Here is a 16,861-nt window from a genome sequence, read left to right on the forward strand (position 1 = left end):
GCAGTGAGTGGCACCCCTGACATTCCCTGTCTGCTCGGGGTGAAGCATTGATCAGCACTGATCAACCTTCCCATGGGTGCTTTGCTGGGGGGGGGCGCTGCTTTTCAGTGGTGCTGCAGTATTTCTTATGGAGGAAAGAGCAGCTTTGATGCTGAGCATCCCCTCCCCTTGAGAAGCCATTCCCTCCTCCGCAGCAGAGATCCCTCCCTAAGGAAGAGACCTGAAGGACAAGGATGAAACGAGGCATCCCTCCATCGTGCCTTCCTGGCACTGAGTCCCCAACCCGTCGGGTCACAGTGTGAGAAGGACGCACTGCATTGAGTCCTGAGGAGCCCCGAGGATGCTCTGAGGATGGGAGCCCTCTGCTACGAGGAAGGGCTGCAGGAGCTGGGGGTGTTCTGAGCACCAATTGCTGTTGGGTCTTCAGAAGGATTGTCCTGGGGGTCCCTAAGCCATCTGTGTGCTACACTGCTGTGTCAGCAGTGCAGGAGAGCACAAGAGCCAAGGTGATCCGGCAGTGAGGAGAGGAAGGCCTTAATGAGTAAGCCTGCCTGGCTTGGCTGTGAGCTTGCTAGCTCACATACCTGGAATAGCAGCACGCTGTAACTCTTAGGCTGCACGAGTTGAGAAGGTGAGCAAATATTTGCAGAGCTCGCCCTTGCAGGGCTCATGGCTCAGGCTGCAGTTGGAGCTGGCTGTACCAAAGGCGGTCCCATTGCCACAGGGTTTGCCACAGCCCTGTTTGCGTTTATCCATGTGTCCCACCAGCATTGCAGCCGTGCAGAGCAGGGGTGCTGTTTGCTGGTCTCAGATTGGGATTTTTGGCTGCTGTTTTGGGGTCGTGCCCCTTGCTGCCAGGCAGGGTGGCTATGATGGTCCCCCCAAACAGCATCAGGGTGGAGGAATTGGTGTGGGAGCAGTGTGAGGGGTCCTGCTTGCAGTGGGGCAACAACCTCAGGGAAAGAGCTTGCTGCAAGGTGATGACGAGCCGTGCCTCCCAGGCTGTTGGTATTATCTAATTCTGGGCTGTTTCCTTTAATTATATGAAACGTCCTTGACACTGTAAACAATTGCCATGGCATTGTCTCTGCAGCACCGTGAGTCAAAGATGACGCATGACCAGCGTTGGGTTTGGGGACCAGAGCTGGGCTGCGTGTGCCACACTCACAGCTGCGCCATGCTGCCAGCCCTGCCTTTTGCTGGCACAAAGCAGAGGCTGTGGGGCTGTGCTGCTGGGGGGCACGCAGAGCTCCCATCCAGCTTCACCTCTGGGGCATTTCACTGCCCTTTCCAAAGCAAGCAGGTTCAAAAGGGACGAGGAAGGGATCATCTGCAGCCCCAAAGCACGCTGCAGTCTGCTGGCACAAAAGCATTTGCTCGGCACGTTTCAGACTTCAGCCTTGCTGCTGTGTGCTGACATCTCGGGTGCTGCACGAGAGCAGTGTGTGGGGCTGGGGTTGGGGGTTTCGCTGTCCTGCTGGGTGCTGGCAGGGTGGGACTGCTGTGGATGTGCAGCCCCTGGGAGCCCTATGGGACTGAACTCGCTGTGCGTTATCTCGGTGCTTAAATAGAGAACAAAGCTTGTATCAACGTGAATCACAAAGTTGATAAACTGGAATGGTTCCTCTCAGAGCTGTCTTCTTGTGTGGAGCAAATATTTATCCGCATTGTTTCAGAAGGCAGATTTGTGCAAGTCGGAGGTCAGGCCTGTCCTTACAAGCGGCTTGTGAAGGCACACCGTGCTTGGAGGGAGCTTCTGTGCCCGGTGCTGGTGTGTTGGAAGGAAACGCCTGTTGTGCGTGAGCTCTGAGTTGCATGGGTGCAGAAAAAATAAGTATTTTTCCTCGTTGGCTCAAAGGGACCGAAGCCAAATGTGTCTGCTGTGCCCCCCAGATCCTGCGCCGCGGCAGGAAACTTGGTTTTCTCCTCCATACGAATCTGCTCGAGATGATCAGAAGCTGAGATTGTGTGCCAAACTCGCCTCGCATTTTAATGAGGAGTTTCTGGCCTGGTCGATAATGAGGGCAGAGCAGGTGCGGTGGGAGCTGGGTGTTCCCCAGCAGCAGAACCATGGGGCTTTTGTGAGCCTCCCTGGGCAGAGCCAAGCGAGGGGCGGTGGGATGCCCTGGCACCGGCGCTGCCTGCTGGTAATTGGGAAAAAATGTGACTTCAGAGTGTGGTGTGGAGGTGTTGAAGGGTAATTGGGCTTCTCGGTGCCTGCAGCGAGCCCCGCGAGGCGGAGGACGTGCTGAAATGCTGTGCTGCTCTTTGGGTTTTTTGGGATGAGGGGTGAGTGCGATTTCTGAGGCTTCTACCAAACGTTAAAAGGAGGAAATGAGGCTGATGGTGATCCTCCTGCCCTGCTCACTGGCACGTCGGCAAGGATTAGGGGGAGGAGAAGAGCTTTGGGGTGGCGAGTCTTGTGATGAACGTGAGCAGAGCTCCCTCCTGCTGTTCGTTTGCAGCCTGCAGTGCTTTGCAGGGCCTGTCCTGTCCCATTGCTTTACAGGTGACCCTTTGCCAGAGGGCTCGGTTGCTTGCCGTGACATCCATGTAAAGCCATGAGGTGTTGGAGCAGGGCATGCTGAGTGCCTTGGGTTTGCCCACGAGGGCAACCAGCTGAGTGTGTGCACTTATCCAGGTCAGTGGGGGAGGGGTTGAACCAGAGCAGACCCCATGCAACCCCTGAAAGGACAGGGATGTGCTGTGTTTGTGCTGAAGCTGCAGTGCTCTGTCTGTCTTTGTTTCCAGAGCCGTGCAATAGGAAGCCTTGGGTGATGTTGGTGGGTAGGTTCTTCTCTTCATTTTTATTGTCTGAGGGAAAGGGTTGTTTTAATGGGTAAAATAGGAGTTAAGCTAAATGCTGTTTCTTCCCTAAGCAACGGAATAATTAATGTAATGTTCTCCATGTTTTTGCTTAACATCTTCCTAATAATGTAGCTGCAAGTGACAGATGGGCATCTTGCCTCCGAGTGCTTCGCTGTTGGGAATATGCTGTTGCTTTGCTGATGCCTGATGCTTTGCTGGAATGCGTCCTGTATCTGTGCTTCCTTTGGCTTCTGACCAGTGCTCCTGTTCATGCAGCTTCAAGCTCCAAAAAGTCGTTGGTTGGCTTTGGAGGTTCCCTTGCTGAAGGACAGCCCGGCCGTGAATCACCGCAGCCCTCGAGTTAGCTGAGATGGGACCGAATCTTTAATTTTCAGGATTACATTCCTTAGCATTCCCTCATCTGTAAACAGGAAAATCTTTAGCATATGTGGTAAGTAATTAGGGCGAATGGTGAGGAGGCATTGATGGTATGTTTTCAGTGCTGGCCAACGTGTACTTCCATTGCAAGTCCCACGTCTTCCATTGGGAAACAAGGCTAAGGGGTTCTTTGACCTCACATCCTTGTCCTAGAGCTGTTACAGAGCATTTCCCTGCTCCCTGGGACAGGCGGGTGCTCCTTTTGTTCCTCTGCGCCGTGAAGATTCCAGCTGGGTTTCTCCTTCTCCATCATGAGATGGCCACGCTCAGTCCAGCTCAGCTCCCGGGCAGCATAGGACCACGTTGGCTGTGGGATGCCACCATCCCAGCACGGAGCACATGGCATCAGGATGCTGCCTGGTGTGCCAGCCCCATCTGCACCTCGCTGACCCACCGGTGGGGCCGAAGGGACGGGAATGCTCTGCCACATGGGAGTTTCCCATTTGGAAAAGTCTCAGGAAGCATGGAGGAAATCACATGGCTTGGGAGCGCTTACCTCACTGCTCTGTCTCATCCAACGCAGCAGCTTTCATCAAAGCATGCAGGACCTGAACAATGCAGTGCCAGCTGGCTTATAAATAAACGTGCTTCCGTTTCCACGCCGGCACCGGGATGGCTTTTATACCACATGAGGGGAAAGGAAGAGCGTCACGTTGTCGGCTTGTGACCTTTGAGCTCAAACCATCGGGCTGTAATGGATAACTCCTCCACATCTCCTTCTGAGCACAACCCAGAAATGATCACCTCTGTGGGCAGCTCCGTGTGGTTTTCACACTCATTCCTCGTTCTGCCAACCCGCTGAGCTTGGCTGGCAAACAGATGGTGATGGAGGACGTCCAGAGTTGGCTGTCCCCTCTTCTCCTCCCTTCAGCCCCAGTGAGACACTCCCGTGAGCATTGGGAATTCCCATTGGTATTTCAAGCTGGAGCATTTTTGGGCTTCCTGCAGTGACTGCTGATGGGTTGGGAAGGAAAACGCCCAGTATCGCTGGGCTCGCACCGCCGGCTCCGTCTGCAGGGCTGGGATAATGCAAGAGTCCTTAATGTGCCCATGGCTGAATCATGGGACGTCAGTGCCTGAGTCACTACAGATGAATGCGGTGTTTCACGTTGGTGCGAACTGAAATGTGAACAACAGTGTCTCTATTAGAGCAGCTAATAATACTTGTGCTCATTATGGGTTTCATTCGATTTTTAAAGTGAAACAATCAGGAAGAGTTCCTCCTGCAGTGTGTATGGACAGAGCGGGAGTGCTGCGGTGCTGGGTCTTAATGGGATGCTGCTCTGAGTGGAGAGGAAAGGAAGCTTTGGAGGGGAGCACCTATGTGACACGTCCTTGCTCCAAGCGTGGCTCTTCTTTCACCTGGATGTGCTTGGCTGGGGGCTGAGCTGTGCAGCCCTGGCGTGGTTCTGTCTGTGGGCAGCCCCAGATTTGTACCATGCCATACGTGGGGGAGCAGTGGGCTGCTCCCATGCTGTGCTGAGGCAGGTGTCCACGTTAAAGCTGACGTTGCTTTTGGGTCAGATTTCTGCTGTTCTGTGCTCTGCTGTCCTCCTCCTGGTGTTCCTCCCCCTGAAAGAAGAGCTGCAGCTGCTATTCCTCGAGTGTCTGAAGCCCAAACCGAAGCTGCCTGTCTGCAGATCTTTGCTCCTCGAGCAGCACAGCTCTGCAAGCATCTGTGAGCAACGTTGCTGAAGTCTCGTTGATGGTTCACGAGACCTCATCAGCGATGCAGGGACGTGGCAGTGGTTTGCTGCCCGCTTTTGTACACTCACAGCCCTGAGAGTCACTGAAGCGCTGAATCTCTGTGGCCGTGCCATCTCATGGGCTGCCCCACTGCAAATGGAAACACAGTGGTTTAAACCTTCCATTGAATCCTAATGGTGTTTTACTGATGTAGAAGCAAGGGTTGGGTGTTGATATGCTGCTGTGCTTTAGTGAGTTGCCGTGTGTCAGCTTTGTGCACTCTTTGGTCACTACAAACGCAGCATACAATGCACTGATGCCCTCTGGAAGTTGGGCAGCTACAGGGTGAGTGTACTGCTCTGCAGCAGGGAGGTTCTTCCCACCTCCTCCCAGGGTGTGCAGCTGATGCACAGTTTGGAGAAGGCATCCAGCCTCCGATCTGTGAGCTTTATGGACCTTCACCAGCTGGCTGTGGATTTAAATGGCCTTAAGATGGCTTTTTTCCTTTGTGAGCCTTGAAACGAGGTGGAGAGCACATGCGAGTCTGTCTGTCCTCATCGGGCTGCTGCGACAGGCCAGGAACGCGAGCTGCTATCTGAGCACAGAGATGGGGCCGGAGGTGGGTGGGTGAGAAGAGCAGCCGTGCTGGGAACGTCGCTTCAGCTCCGCACGGTGGAGGCGGTGGAATTTGCTGGTCCGCCCACCCGGTGTGCGCTGATCCGTCGCTCCTCCACCTGCTGCTGCTGCCCCGCTGCTGGCGGAGGTGTGGGGCACTCCTGCTTCCTCCCATGTGGTTGCAGCTGTGCTTCAGCAGGGAGTGCAGCAGGCTGTGTGCCGGCACATTGCGTGGCAGCAGGAGGACTGAAGGCGCCGGTGTTGCTCAGGTGTGTTTGTCACTCAGGTGGAGATCTCAGATGTCACAGCTGTCCCCTTCCTTCTTCCTTTTGGGACCGGCTCCCACCCCACACGTGGGTCAGGTGCTCCTTTGGGTTCCTCTGCTTGCTCCCAGCTGTAGGTCACAGAGATCCTAACAAATTCTGGTGGAAAACCAAAAGGAATCCAAGTTGGATGTGCTTGAACTCTGCTGCCATGCGAAGGGTCAGGGATGCTTGCAGCTGGAGCCATCGAGACGTGGCAGCAATTAAAAAGAAGCTCTCATATTTTCCTTTTTAAAGAGCAGCTCTCCTTTGTGAGATTGAAATGAGAAGGTGCCATCCCTGCCCCTGCCTTCCTCCCAGTAACTTTAGCAGAGAGAGGATTGACATTAAACTGCATTTTATTGCATGTCTGCCTCGATGCGCGTCAGCCCCGGCACTCCTTTTGGGATCCCCTTTAATGTCAGAGCAGTGCAAGCTCCCCGTTGCTCAGAGTGCCAAGCTTTCTCACTCAGGATGGTGCAGTTTGAGTTTGTCTTTGTGCTGTAGTGAAGCCCCAGCTCTCCTTGCTCACGGTGAGGAAGGAGCGAGGGGTGTTGATGCTTTGGGTTGTGCAGCTAAGTGGCTGGAGCGTGGCTGTCTCCTCCCCTTCCTGAGCTTCAGCCCCAGCCAGCGCAGCTCTGGAATGACAGGCATTCCTGCGCCAGGGGAGCTGGCATGGGCGCCTATTTATGAGAATCAAGTGCCTGGGGAACGGGGAGCGGGACCCGCGTGGCCCACGGGCTGCCCTGTGGCTGCTTCTCCTCCGGCAGCTCCACTCGCGCCGTGTTGGACCCCCTTGGCGTGGGGTGACCCATTTGGAGGACCCCGGTGCTCTCCCAGGGTTTGGATTCCTTCCTCTCTCCTCCCGCCGCCTCCCGGAGAGCGGCTTCGGAAGGGATCTCATGGGGCAGCCGCGCTTCTCGAGACCGGTCCATCCAGCTGCTGCGGGTGAGTAATGGAGGGCGAGGGAACGGCGGAGACGTGGGGCAGGCAGGCAGGCTGCAGGTGGGACGGGGCGCTGGGAGAGGGGCAGCGCGGGGCTGGGAAGAGCCCGCAGCAATAGCTCCGCTTCCTTCCGTTCTCTGCCCCAGCGCTGGGCTGCAGGCGGTGCTTTCGGGATAGCTGAGCCCTCACCTGCACGGCTCAGGGTCTGCCCAGCGCTGGTGGGCAGCCCTTGGGGGGCAGCTGCAGCAGTGCTGGGGGGTAGAAGGGCCTCGGCAGCCACCTGCCTGCTGCTGCTCTCTGCATCCCGGAGTCTGAGTTTTAGGGGATGAGATTTGGTGGACAGGGCTTGCTGACCGACGCCGGCTGCCTGTCAGCCTCCCCGGACGCAGCGCTGTGTGCTGCTCACTTCTGTTCCCAGGGCTGTGATGCACAGAAACGAGGACGGTGCTGTCCGCTCGCACTGAGCTGCTGGCTCTCCTAACGTGGAATTTGCTGCTTTGGACTCAAACAGCCGACCCCAACCCATGGGATTCGTTTTGTCTATCTCACTTCTGTAGCTCTGAACCTCCCAAGCTCTGTTAGGGCTCAGAGGAAACCGGTGGGCTTTTCTTTGCCCCCCCCCCCCCGGGCTGCTCCGGCCGCTCGTGTTCAAAAGCTGCTAAAAATAAGTGGTGCTGAGGGAGAGTGGAAGGGAGAAATAGGACTTCAGCCTCCACTGTACCGTCAGGAGCTGCCAACAGCATCCCTGTGGGTCTGGGGGCTGTTAGGAGCCCCAGCTGCTCTTTCTCCCACCCCGAGCATTGGTGACTCTCAGGGCAGGGGGCTCTCCTGGTGTAGGACTGTAGGTTGGGGGTTCTGCTGCTGCCTGTGGGCTGCCCAAAGCTGCTCCCCGTGGTGCTGCTCGCAGAGCTGCTGTGAGCACAAAGAGGTGGTTCTTGTGTTCCCTCTGGCAAGATGCTGTCGGAAGGAAAGGTGTGCTGAGGAGTTGGGTGATCAGCAGTGCCCCAACCCTGTGCTGCTGCACTGCCTGAGGCTGCTCTGTGACTGCGGCTGTCGTGCTTTAAGGCTGGGCTTCTCCTCTTCCCTGGGCCATTCAGGCAGTGGACACAAAGCTTTTCAGGCAGCTCTCGGAAGCTAGCAGCGTTTAGCCAAAGAGCTTCTTTATACTTCAGCCTTAACAGTATTTCCATCAGAAATGTGTGCTGGGATGGATGGGGGCAGAGCAGCTCAGGGCTCTGCAGAGGTTTGGGGAAGGAAAGCGGTGTGTTCAGCCTCATCCTGCAGCTCTGTCCCAGGCCTTGCTGACCCTTCCTCCTCGAAGGAGGATTGTGCCACTTTGTCCGTGGAATGAGCAGCTTTCCCCTGGGTTGTTTGGGAACGTCGGATGAATTGTCAGCATCTGTTTAGCCAGGCTTTGGTTTCCTCCCATCCTTCAGCTGTGCTTTGTGCGGGTCTTGAAGTGATTTTCAGCTCATGTCGTGGTGTGCCGGGCGAAAACAACACCAGCTCCTCCTGGCCGTGCTGCTTGTGGTGGTGTGTGGCCCGAATTAAAGCAGTTGGAAAACTCACCAGGACCCACTCTGCAGTGACCGCCCTTCAGCTCAGCTCGGTTCTAATTGTAATTGTTCTCATGCTCTCCACCAGAGCTGCAGGTACCATCCCTCCCGAGGGGCAGCCTGTGGTTGGTGCCGTGCCTTATGCTGGGCTCTGCACTGTACCAAAGGGTCTTCTGGGGCTCGATTTGAAAGGTGAGGATCAGCTCTGCCTGCTTGCAGCGGCTCCTTCTGCCTGGGATGGTGGTGAAGCCATCAGACCATCACACAGAGGTTCATGTTTCCTAAAGGCCGGACCCATCACTGCGTGCTGCTGTGTCCCACGTGAACAACGCAGCATTTCCAGCTGCCCCACAGATCACAGCTCTGTTACTCCGACCCGGTGAGAGCTGACTGTGCCATGGCAGGAGGAAAAGCTTTGCTCTCCTCAGTAGTGATGCTGCCCTGAGCCTGCTGGCAGCTTTGGGAATGGATGGCACGCAGCCCCTTGCTGACCATGACGTGTTGCAGCCCACCTATGAGGCTCCAGCTGCTCCTGCTGACATGGCTTCCCAGGCAAAACATTGCAGCAGAGCGGCCTTGCACAACAGCTCACACCTAGCTCAGGGTGCAGCAGGAGGAGAGCATTTCTCCGATGGCATTTTAATTGCAGGAGCAGAGCGCAAATGTGGTGCAATTTGCAGGGGGGGGGGGGGCTGACACTGGGTGGTTCTCGGACCTCTCTGTGCCTGAGGAGAGCTGCATCCCTCCTCGTTGGCACGGCCCAGGGATGCAGGAAGAGGCAGAAAGCTGCAGCAGTGCCAATTTTGTGATGGATCCCCAAGCTTGCTTCAGTCTCAGTGTTTGGGTTAACACAGATCTGTTTGGACAGCTCCCATTCACCTGCTGGTTTTGGTGGGAGAGGATGTGGGCGGGTTGTTTTTGGATAGAGAGGTGGGACACAGCCCCCCGAGCACAGCCTCCTCCACAGACCTGCTGGTCTGTGAGGCATGGGCTGGGGCAGGTGTGAAACCACAGGCTTCTCCAGCTTGGAAGGGACCCCCATGGCCCACCAAGCCCAACCCCTGCCCCACACAGTACCACCTATGGCTGAGAGCAGTGTCCAGTCCCTTCCCCGCTCCCTGGCAGTGCTGGGCCCGATGCACCACTGCAGCAGACTTCACTCTATGGTTTTCCTGTGCAGGAGGGGGGGTACCTGGAGGGCACCCCCAGCTCCAGGGCTGTGTTCCTGCAGTGGGCACCTCCCTATAGTTTTTGCAGAAAGGCTAAACCAGGTCGTTCTGCAGCACGGGGACACACTGAGACCCGCTTATTGGAAAGCTCTTGACCTTCTAATGAGGACTGCCAGCTTCACCCAGGCCTCCAAGACCTCATTTAACCTTTGTAAGAAATTTAAAACAGGTTTACCAGCCTGGGACGGCAGTGGGGCAGGTTCCTTCAGCCTGGGTGCTGAGCAGAGCCGGGCGCACCACGTCCCTTTGCAGCTCTTGGTGGAAATTGAAGCTGGAAATGGGCTGTGGTTGGCACAAAAGTCCTTTTCCAGGGCAGTGCGAGCACTATCATGAGCAATCACTGAACAATGAGGGTATTTAAAACGCAGATCGTTAAAAGCACACCTACAGCAGCTGATCCGCCTGCTAATTAGCAGCGAATGTTAATTCATAATTGCATCATAACAGGCTATTTTAAACGCCCGTGTCCGCGTGGTAATTAAGGGATGGTGTAGAAGGAAGAGTGGAAGGGATGGTGGGTTGTGGGTCCTCCAGGAAGCAGCCTGGCCCTGGCACCAGGCAGAATGCATCCCTGTAGAGTTAGGGAGATGGTTTTGGGGGCATCAGTGTCATGGCTGGAGGTGCCACGCGGTGGTCACACTGTGTTGGGCTTCATTCTGCCCAGGGTGCTGAAAGTGATGGGTTGTGGTCTTATGCTGGCAGAGCATCTGATCCTCTTGCGCTGCTGCTGTTAGGCACAGAGCTGAGCACAAAGCACCAAAACCCACTGTTTTTGTGGTGTTTGAGAGCTGGTTCTGAGTGCGATCCCCCAACCTGGTGGGGCAGCGTGGCAGGCAGGCCAGAGCCACTGTGTTGGATATCAGTGCTGAACATCACAGCAAAACCAGGCTGTTGTATTCACCTGCATGCCTGGCACGAAGCTCCACCCTGAGATGGCATTCAGTCCAGCAACAGGTTCCTCCCCTTGGGATTAAACTTACTCGGGAGCTTTTCCCCTCTGTTCAGCTGCTCCTGGTGCAGGAATTGTGTGCATCTCCAGCACTCTGGGGAGGTTTGGGGCACGGGCTGCAGGCTCTGCAACCTCTTGGGTGGTATTTGGGCCTCTGAGCATCTGGACAGTTCCTCCTGGGTTCTTGGGTGTGTGTTTGTGTCCTTCCTTCTTCTCACCCTCTGTCCCAGCAGGAAAATCACGGGGTAGAGCTGCAGAACATCCTGGATTGGGGCTGACATCGTGCGTGCTGCTTTCCACCTCCATTCTCTCCTAAGGCTGAGCTCAGGCATCACATTGGTCATCTTTCTTTGAGTAGAAGTTGGCTGGCGTTGGTTTTTTACCACCTCTGGGTGAGCTGTTAGGGGCTGGTTGGGAAAAAATCAAAAAACAATAAAAGGGGAGAAAAAATTAGAGAAAGAAAAGGAAAAGTTCTCCCCCAGGTGCCCTCAATTGTCACTGCAGGAAATGTGGAGCTGGAGGAGAGGAGCCCGGGCAGCACTGAGTGCTGTAGGTAATGTCTGAAATGGCCGCAGTCGGCTCGGAAGGTCCTTCTTCCCCTCCAGTCCACACAGCAGTGGATCCCTTCCTTGCCAACCTGCATCCTGGGCTGGATTTCCTCTTCTGCTCCATCGTTTGGTTCAATACTGTGCTACTCACATGGGATCTGGATCCCAGCGTTGAAATTCCCTCTGAATTTCCTTGTGCTGCCCCTCTGTTCCCCATCTTCATTTCAGCTGCGCTCGAAGCAAGGTGTGCATAGGGTCTGCTCCAGAGCCCACAATCCCCCGTTGGGCAGAGCTGCATGTGGGGCTCCAGCAAACGTCAGCGCTGGGGCTTTCCTGGTTTCTTTCCTGTCCTTGGTCTGCTCTTCCCTGTGCTGACAGGGAGCTGCCTTTTCACATTGGAGCCTATCTCCGTGGTGGATATTTATGTGATATAACAGATACGTTTCTAGCTCTTTGTCCTGCATGCAGCATGGCTTTCCCCTCGAATTCCTTTCCCAATCTCTTAGCCCTGGGAGAAGGGATTCTTGGCTGACCTCGCCGCGTGGCCCAGGGGGTGTTGTCTTTTCTGCAGCACGCCGTGCAGGCTTTGCCTGAGACCGACTGAAAGGGCTTTTGTGATCCCAGAAGGCTTGCAAACTGCAGAGCATTTGGCTGGAAGGCTATAAAACGAGATGCACAAGTGCAGTCGGTCCCAGTGTGTTCTGCACACCACGAGTGCTCCTGGATGGAGCGTGGTGCTCCTGCAGTGCTGAAGCTGTGGGGTTCTCACTCTGCAAACTGAGGCCACCATCTGGCTTCGCTTTGCTTGTGTGCACTGTGATGTTTGCTGCAGGCAGCGCTGGGTTCTGCTGATGGCAAGCAGTCCCTTACGGTGCATCAAACACCCCATTAACAGCCACCAGCTTAGGGGTTTGTGCTCTGGTTCTGCTTTGCAGGTTGTTTCTTTAGGAGCTTTCTGCTGCAGTGAGTTGGGCTTTTCCTTTGTGTGCATCCCTTCCTGCCTGTGTGTCCTTCTCGTGGTGTTCTCCAGAGACCTCGAGTGCCATAGGTGGAGCGCGGGCTGCATTGTGCTGCTTTCCTGTGGAGCTGTTGCTCTTGGCCAGCAATGCTGGCTGTGTTTCTAGAGGAAAAAGCAGCAAGGCTCGGTCCCAGCGCCAGCAGCTGATGCAGTGGGGCTGCTAGCTTCACTGTGTGCAGATAGAGATGGGCTTTGAGGTGTCCACGCTCGTGTTGTTCTGTGTGTTTCGCACCAGGTTTGCAACTGCAGCGAAGCACTGCGTGCTCCTGGGGGCGAAGCTGTCACACTGCTGACTGACACGAGTCCTTGGTTTGTTAGGAAGCTGCCTGTCAGTCACCCTGGTGCTGTTAACTTGGGAAACCCCCCTCGTCTCCCCGAGCTAACGCCAATCGCTGACGGTTACGTGAAGGCATGGAACCTCTCTACCTTCTTTGCATGAGCGCGTGTCGCCGTTTCCCCGTGCACAAGGGCTGGGAGCTGGCAGCAGCTGCGTGCAGCACCGGGGTAACTGCTGTGCTCCTCTCCCTGCAGCTGAAGAGGTGGATCACCCCCCGAGTGATGCGGGTATGGGGGTCGACGTGCTGGAATCGGGTGACACCACACCTCCTACCAAGAGGAAAAGCAAGTTCTCGGGCTTCGGCAAGATCTTCAAACCTTGGAAGTGGAGGAAAAAGAAAAGCAGTGATAAATTTAAAGAGACTTCAGAAGGTAAAATGGGGGGGGGGGGGGTCCCTTCTTCTGCCTGGGAGACCTGCAGCTAGTGAGGAGGCCTGAGGGCTGGCACGTGTGAGAAGCAGAGCAGGAATCGGTGGTGGGCCGGCACCTGCAATCTCTCCAGAACACCTTGCCATGGAGCTGTAGTTTCAGACAAACAAATTCCTTCCTGGAAGGAACCTCCCCAGGCTGCTGTGGGGAGGGAGGGATTGCTCAGGCCTGAGCGCGCAGTCCCTCCGCCCTCTCATTAATCTGTGCCATACAATGAAATCTGAAGCCCTTTTATTTCCTCTGCAGATCCGATCCCTTAAAAAAGATCTTCTTGAACTTCCATCCTGCCCTGTTTTCTAAGTGTGTTTCTTTTTTTTTTCTTTTTCCAATTTAATACCAGTTTTAGAACGGAAGATTTCAATGCGAAAGCCAAGAGAGGAGCTGGTAAAGAGAGGGGTTCTATTGGAAGACCCTGAGCAGGGTGAGTCTGCGAACAAACTTATCCTCACCTGTCTGTGTTCTGCATAACTCACCTTCTTCTGGCAAAACCTCACCCTTCAGCCCTTCTGGGAGATGAATTTAAGGGCTCTTTGCTGGTTCCTGTCTGTCCGTCTCACCCTTTTCAGTACGTTCTCTCATCTGACTGTCCTGGTAAGGAAGGCAGTGTGCTCAGTTAGGATGTTCCCAAGGGAGTGCAGCACCTGTCCTGCTGCCAGTGGGGAGGGCAGGGCCATCCTTTGTGTCACCCCATCCTGTCCCTCTTGTGCCTGTCCTGCTCCAGCCGCCCTGTCCCATCCTGCCAAGCCCCCCATCACCATAGGCTCACCCTCTCTGGTTTGTTCTGACCATGCTCCACACCACGCTCCATCCTTTGTGGGAGAGGCAAACCTCAGAGTTCTGATTTGAAGGCTCCAGGTCTGAAAAAAGAAACCATCTGATGTCTTTGGGCTGCATGGGTAGGGGATTTTCCTCCAGGGGCTGAAGATGGGAACCTTTGTGGTATGGTGTTACAGCTGCTCACAGCTGAGCTTTCCCTGCCCTCGGAGAAGCCTCCCCTGCTTTCTGTCATCCTCTATGGCTGAGCTGGGGCCATGCTGTCAGGATACCTTTCCAGGCAGATCTGCTCACCTGGCTGTACTGGGGGGTGTTGGACACTGCTTCGAGTGGCAGCATGGTCTGTGGCATAGAGCAGTGTGTAACTACCTCGAAAGACACGCTTCAGAGTTAACCTAATGCAAATGTTAGGGTTCTTCTAAGGAAGATACAAAGTGGAAGTGAAAAAGTGGTTTCCAGTCCAAGCCACTGAATGCTGGAGTTAAAACTAACAGGGTTGCTTGCAGCTGCCCTGTAATAAAAGCAACCCGAGGGTGTAAGTGATGGGCTGCAGGAAGGATTCGCTGTGGTGCAAAAGCATGTGAGGTCATGGGGTGAAACTGGAAGAGAGATCAAAGGCTTTGTGCAACAAACTTCCAACCAATGGTGGCAGAGGAGAGGTCCTTCAAACTGTGAGGGCGTAACAGAAGCGTGGCTGTGGGGGGGTTACTCTCTGCTTTCAGTCATCTGATCGGGCTTAAGAAACAGAAGATGATCATAATCTGAATAAAGCACAAACCCAAGGTATGAGGGAGCAATCAATATTGTCAGGAGGGTTAGATTAGAAAGAGCATTATCTTAATCTCTCACTTCCGTGATGCTGAGACACCGGGGCAGTCGGAAGATGATGGAGGTAGGTTACTCTATTTGCAGTTTCAAAACCTGCTCTTACGAGGTCGGTTAATTTTCTTAGGCAAGTCGATAGTGACAAAAGATCCAGAAACCTTTGGGGAGGAAACCTGTGCTGCTGCCCTGCTGGCCCTGGAAGTGGAGTCCGGGGTGAAATGGTGTGAGAAGGGCAGCAGGAACACCCTGCTCTGCCTGGGAAGGGCATGCCAGGTGTGAATGACTAAGGGGAAGCAAGATCGTGCCGGTCTGCCTCCCCTGCTGAAAGCTTCAGTTTGCCAGAGGCGATTGCTGCTATAAAAAGCTGCAGCTCATCTCTTGAGTTTCAGCCCTGGCTGGGGAGGAAACTCCCTCTTGCTGCCGTCTGCGCTTCCTGCATTTCAGGGCAGAGCTGCTCTGCATCTCCTTGCAGGAACCAATGCTGTTCTGTTGCAGAAAAAAAAACCTGGAGAGCTTTCGGCTTGGTGCTTTGTGTTCAGCTCCTGCATAACACCTTGGTGTGGGGAAGGAGAGGAGGTCCGGGGAATCAGTCAGAAGTTGGAGCAACAGCACACGCTAGGTCTGACACCTGGCAGGCACTTAATGCTGAGCTGTAATTGTCTGAGGGATGGCAGGCTGAAAATGCCAAGGATTTTTAATCAAACTCATTTTTACTGAAGTTTTCTTGAGAAGGAAAGCAGTCATAGAGTCACAGAAGCACCGAGGTCAGAAAGGACCTCCAAGACCATCCCATCCAACCGTCCACCTACCACCAATATCTCCCCACTGACCCACGTCCCTCAGAACAACACCCAAACAAGCAGCTAACAGTCAGAACAGGCACTGCCCCATTAGAGTGGATGTGGGATGTTTTGCATAGAGCAAAACGTAATCTTTGTGCTGAATTCAGGATTGGAATCATCAGGAAAATAGAGGTGCTTCAATGCATGTGAAGGCACTGTCAGCATCTGTTGTTTCATGTGCAGTGGGTGACCTGGCTTGTGCTGGATTTTGTATTGCAGCACAGAAGGTGTGATTACTCCTGAGGTGAGCTGGTGTGGAAGCTGCTGGAAGCTAACTGTGATTGCAGCTTCCTAATCCATCGCTTTTTAAATGTGGTAGCATTCTTTCTAAATAAGGTGGGAGATTAAGGGGCTGCTGAAGAAAGCCCTGCTTGATGGGGTACAGTACTGTACTATTCTGCTTGCTGCTAGTGAAATGAAGGGCTCTCAGCTCAAGCTCCAGTTGCTGTTGCTGTGCTCTCCTCTGCAGAAGGCAGACTGAAGATCTGCTGCTCCAGGGAGAATTCGGTGCAGATGGATAAGAGCTCACCTCAGCTGTGTCTCCTCTGTCTTGCGCTTTCTGAATGTTTTCTGTTTGCTTCTCTCCTCCCACCCCTTGCAGATGGTGAAGAACCAGACAAGGTGAATCCGTCCGCACTGAAGAACGGCCACACGGTGCCCATCGGTGGTCCTGGGGTCGGTAACCTGCACAGCCAGGAAGAGGAGGCCACGAGGTCCTCCAGCCTTAGGAAGTCTGTTCTGGTTGAGGAACCCAAGAAGAGACACGGTAAGAAACCAGCTGCATGCAAAATGGGATTCTTACAGTGCTGGCTTTGAATTCTCAGCTGATTCTTCTCGCCTCCTTGCTGCCTTCTGGTCTCTTATACAGTATCTCTTTGCAGGCTCGTCAAGCAGCCACCCTGGTTCCGAATCAGAGCCGCCTCAGGAGCCACATGTTCCCCGCCAGCCTCTGCTTCCTCCCAAAAGACCTCCCTCCACTTCCCAGGAGGCAAATGAACCGCAGGGAAAGGATCCCCCACCGGCCAGCAGCACTGCAAAAACTGACCCCTCCACCGCAGCCCCCGCTGTGGCAAAGACAGTCATTTCCACAGCTGCCCCCTCCCCAGCCCCCAGGACTCTGCCCCCTGTTCTCACCAGTGCCAACACTACTGCTCCTACGAGTACAACCAGCACAGCCCCTGCCAAACAGCCTCCTGTCCCCCCACCCAAACCCACCAACAGGAACAGCAGCTCTGTGATAGGTAAGTGCCTCCGAAGCTGCTGCAGTGGGCGTTCTCAAGCCCTCCCTCTGAGAATCTCTTCCTTTTGCAAGGGAGTGTGTTTTATTATGGTGTGGGGAATGATTTATCGTGAACGTCGGGCAGTTTTTTCCCAAAGCAGCCCAGCCTGCACTTGAAAGGGTTTAACCCGGGCACACGCGTGCTGGAACAATGTCATTAGCAGAGCATCCTGCCATAAGCCATCCAGTGTGTCAAACATGCACTCCTCCAGCATTACCTGCAGGAGGGAATCCCTGCCTGCTTTAGGGTGGCGTTTTAAGACTGTCTTTAAACGCTGATGC

The 16,861-nt window shown here is 54.7% G+C and overlaps 1 protein-coding gene across 1 annotated transcript in view; it reads left to right on the forward strand.

The window, feature by feature from the left end:
• Window positions 1–16,861, forward strand: part of PHACTR4 (phosphatase and actin regulator 4) — a 39,107-nt gene that overhangs the window by 14,117 nt on the left and 8,129 nt on the right. Inside the window, exons 4-8 of the mRNA NM_001396606.1 lie at window positions 3,085–3,259; window positions 12,626–12,802; window positions 13,200–13,280; window positions 15,902–16,066; window positions 16,182–16,541. Of these exons, the coding sequence (NP_001383535.1) occupies window positions 12,661–12,802; window positions 13,200–13,280; window positions 15,902–16,066; window positions 16,182–16,541 (748 nt within the window). The 5' untranslated portion in view covers window positions 3,085–3,259; window positions 12,626–12,660. The remainder of the gene's footprint in view (window positions 1–3,084; window positions 3,260–12,625; window positions 12,803–13,199; window positions 13,281–15,901; window positions 16,067–16,181; window positions 16,542–16,861) is intronic.

The sequence above is a fragment of the Gallus gallus genome, chromosome 23 (genome assembly GCF_016699485.2).
Source record: "Gallus gallus isolate bGalGal1 chromosome 23, bGalGal1.mat.broiler.GRCg7b, whole genome shotgun sequence".
Taxonomy (NCBI): Eukaryota; Metazoa; Chordata; class Aves; order Galliformes; family Phasianidae; genus Gallus; species Gallus gallus.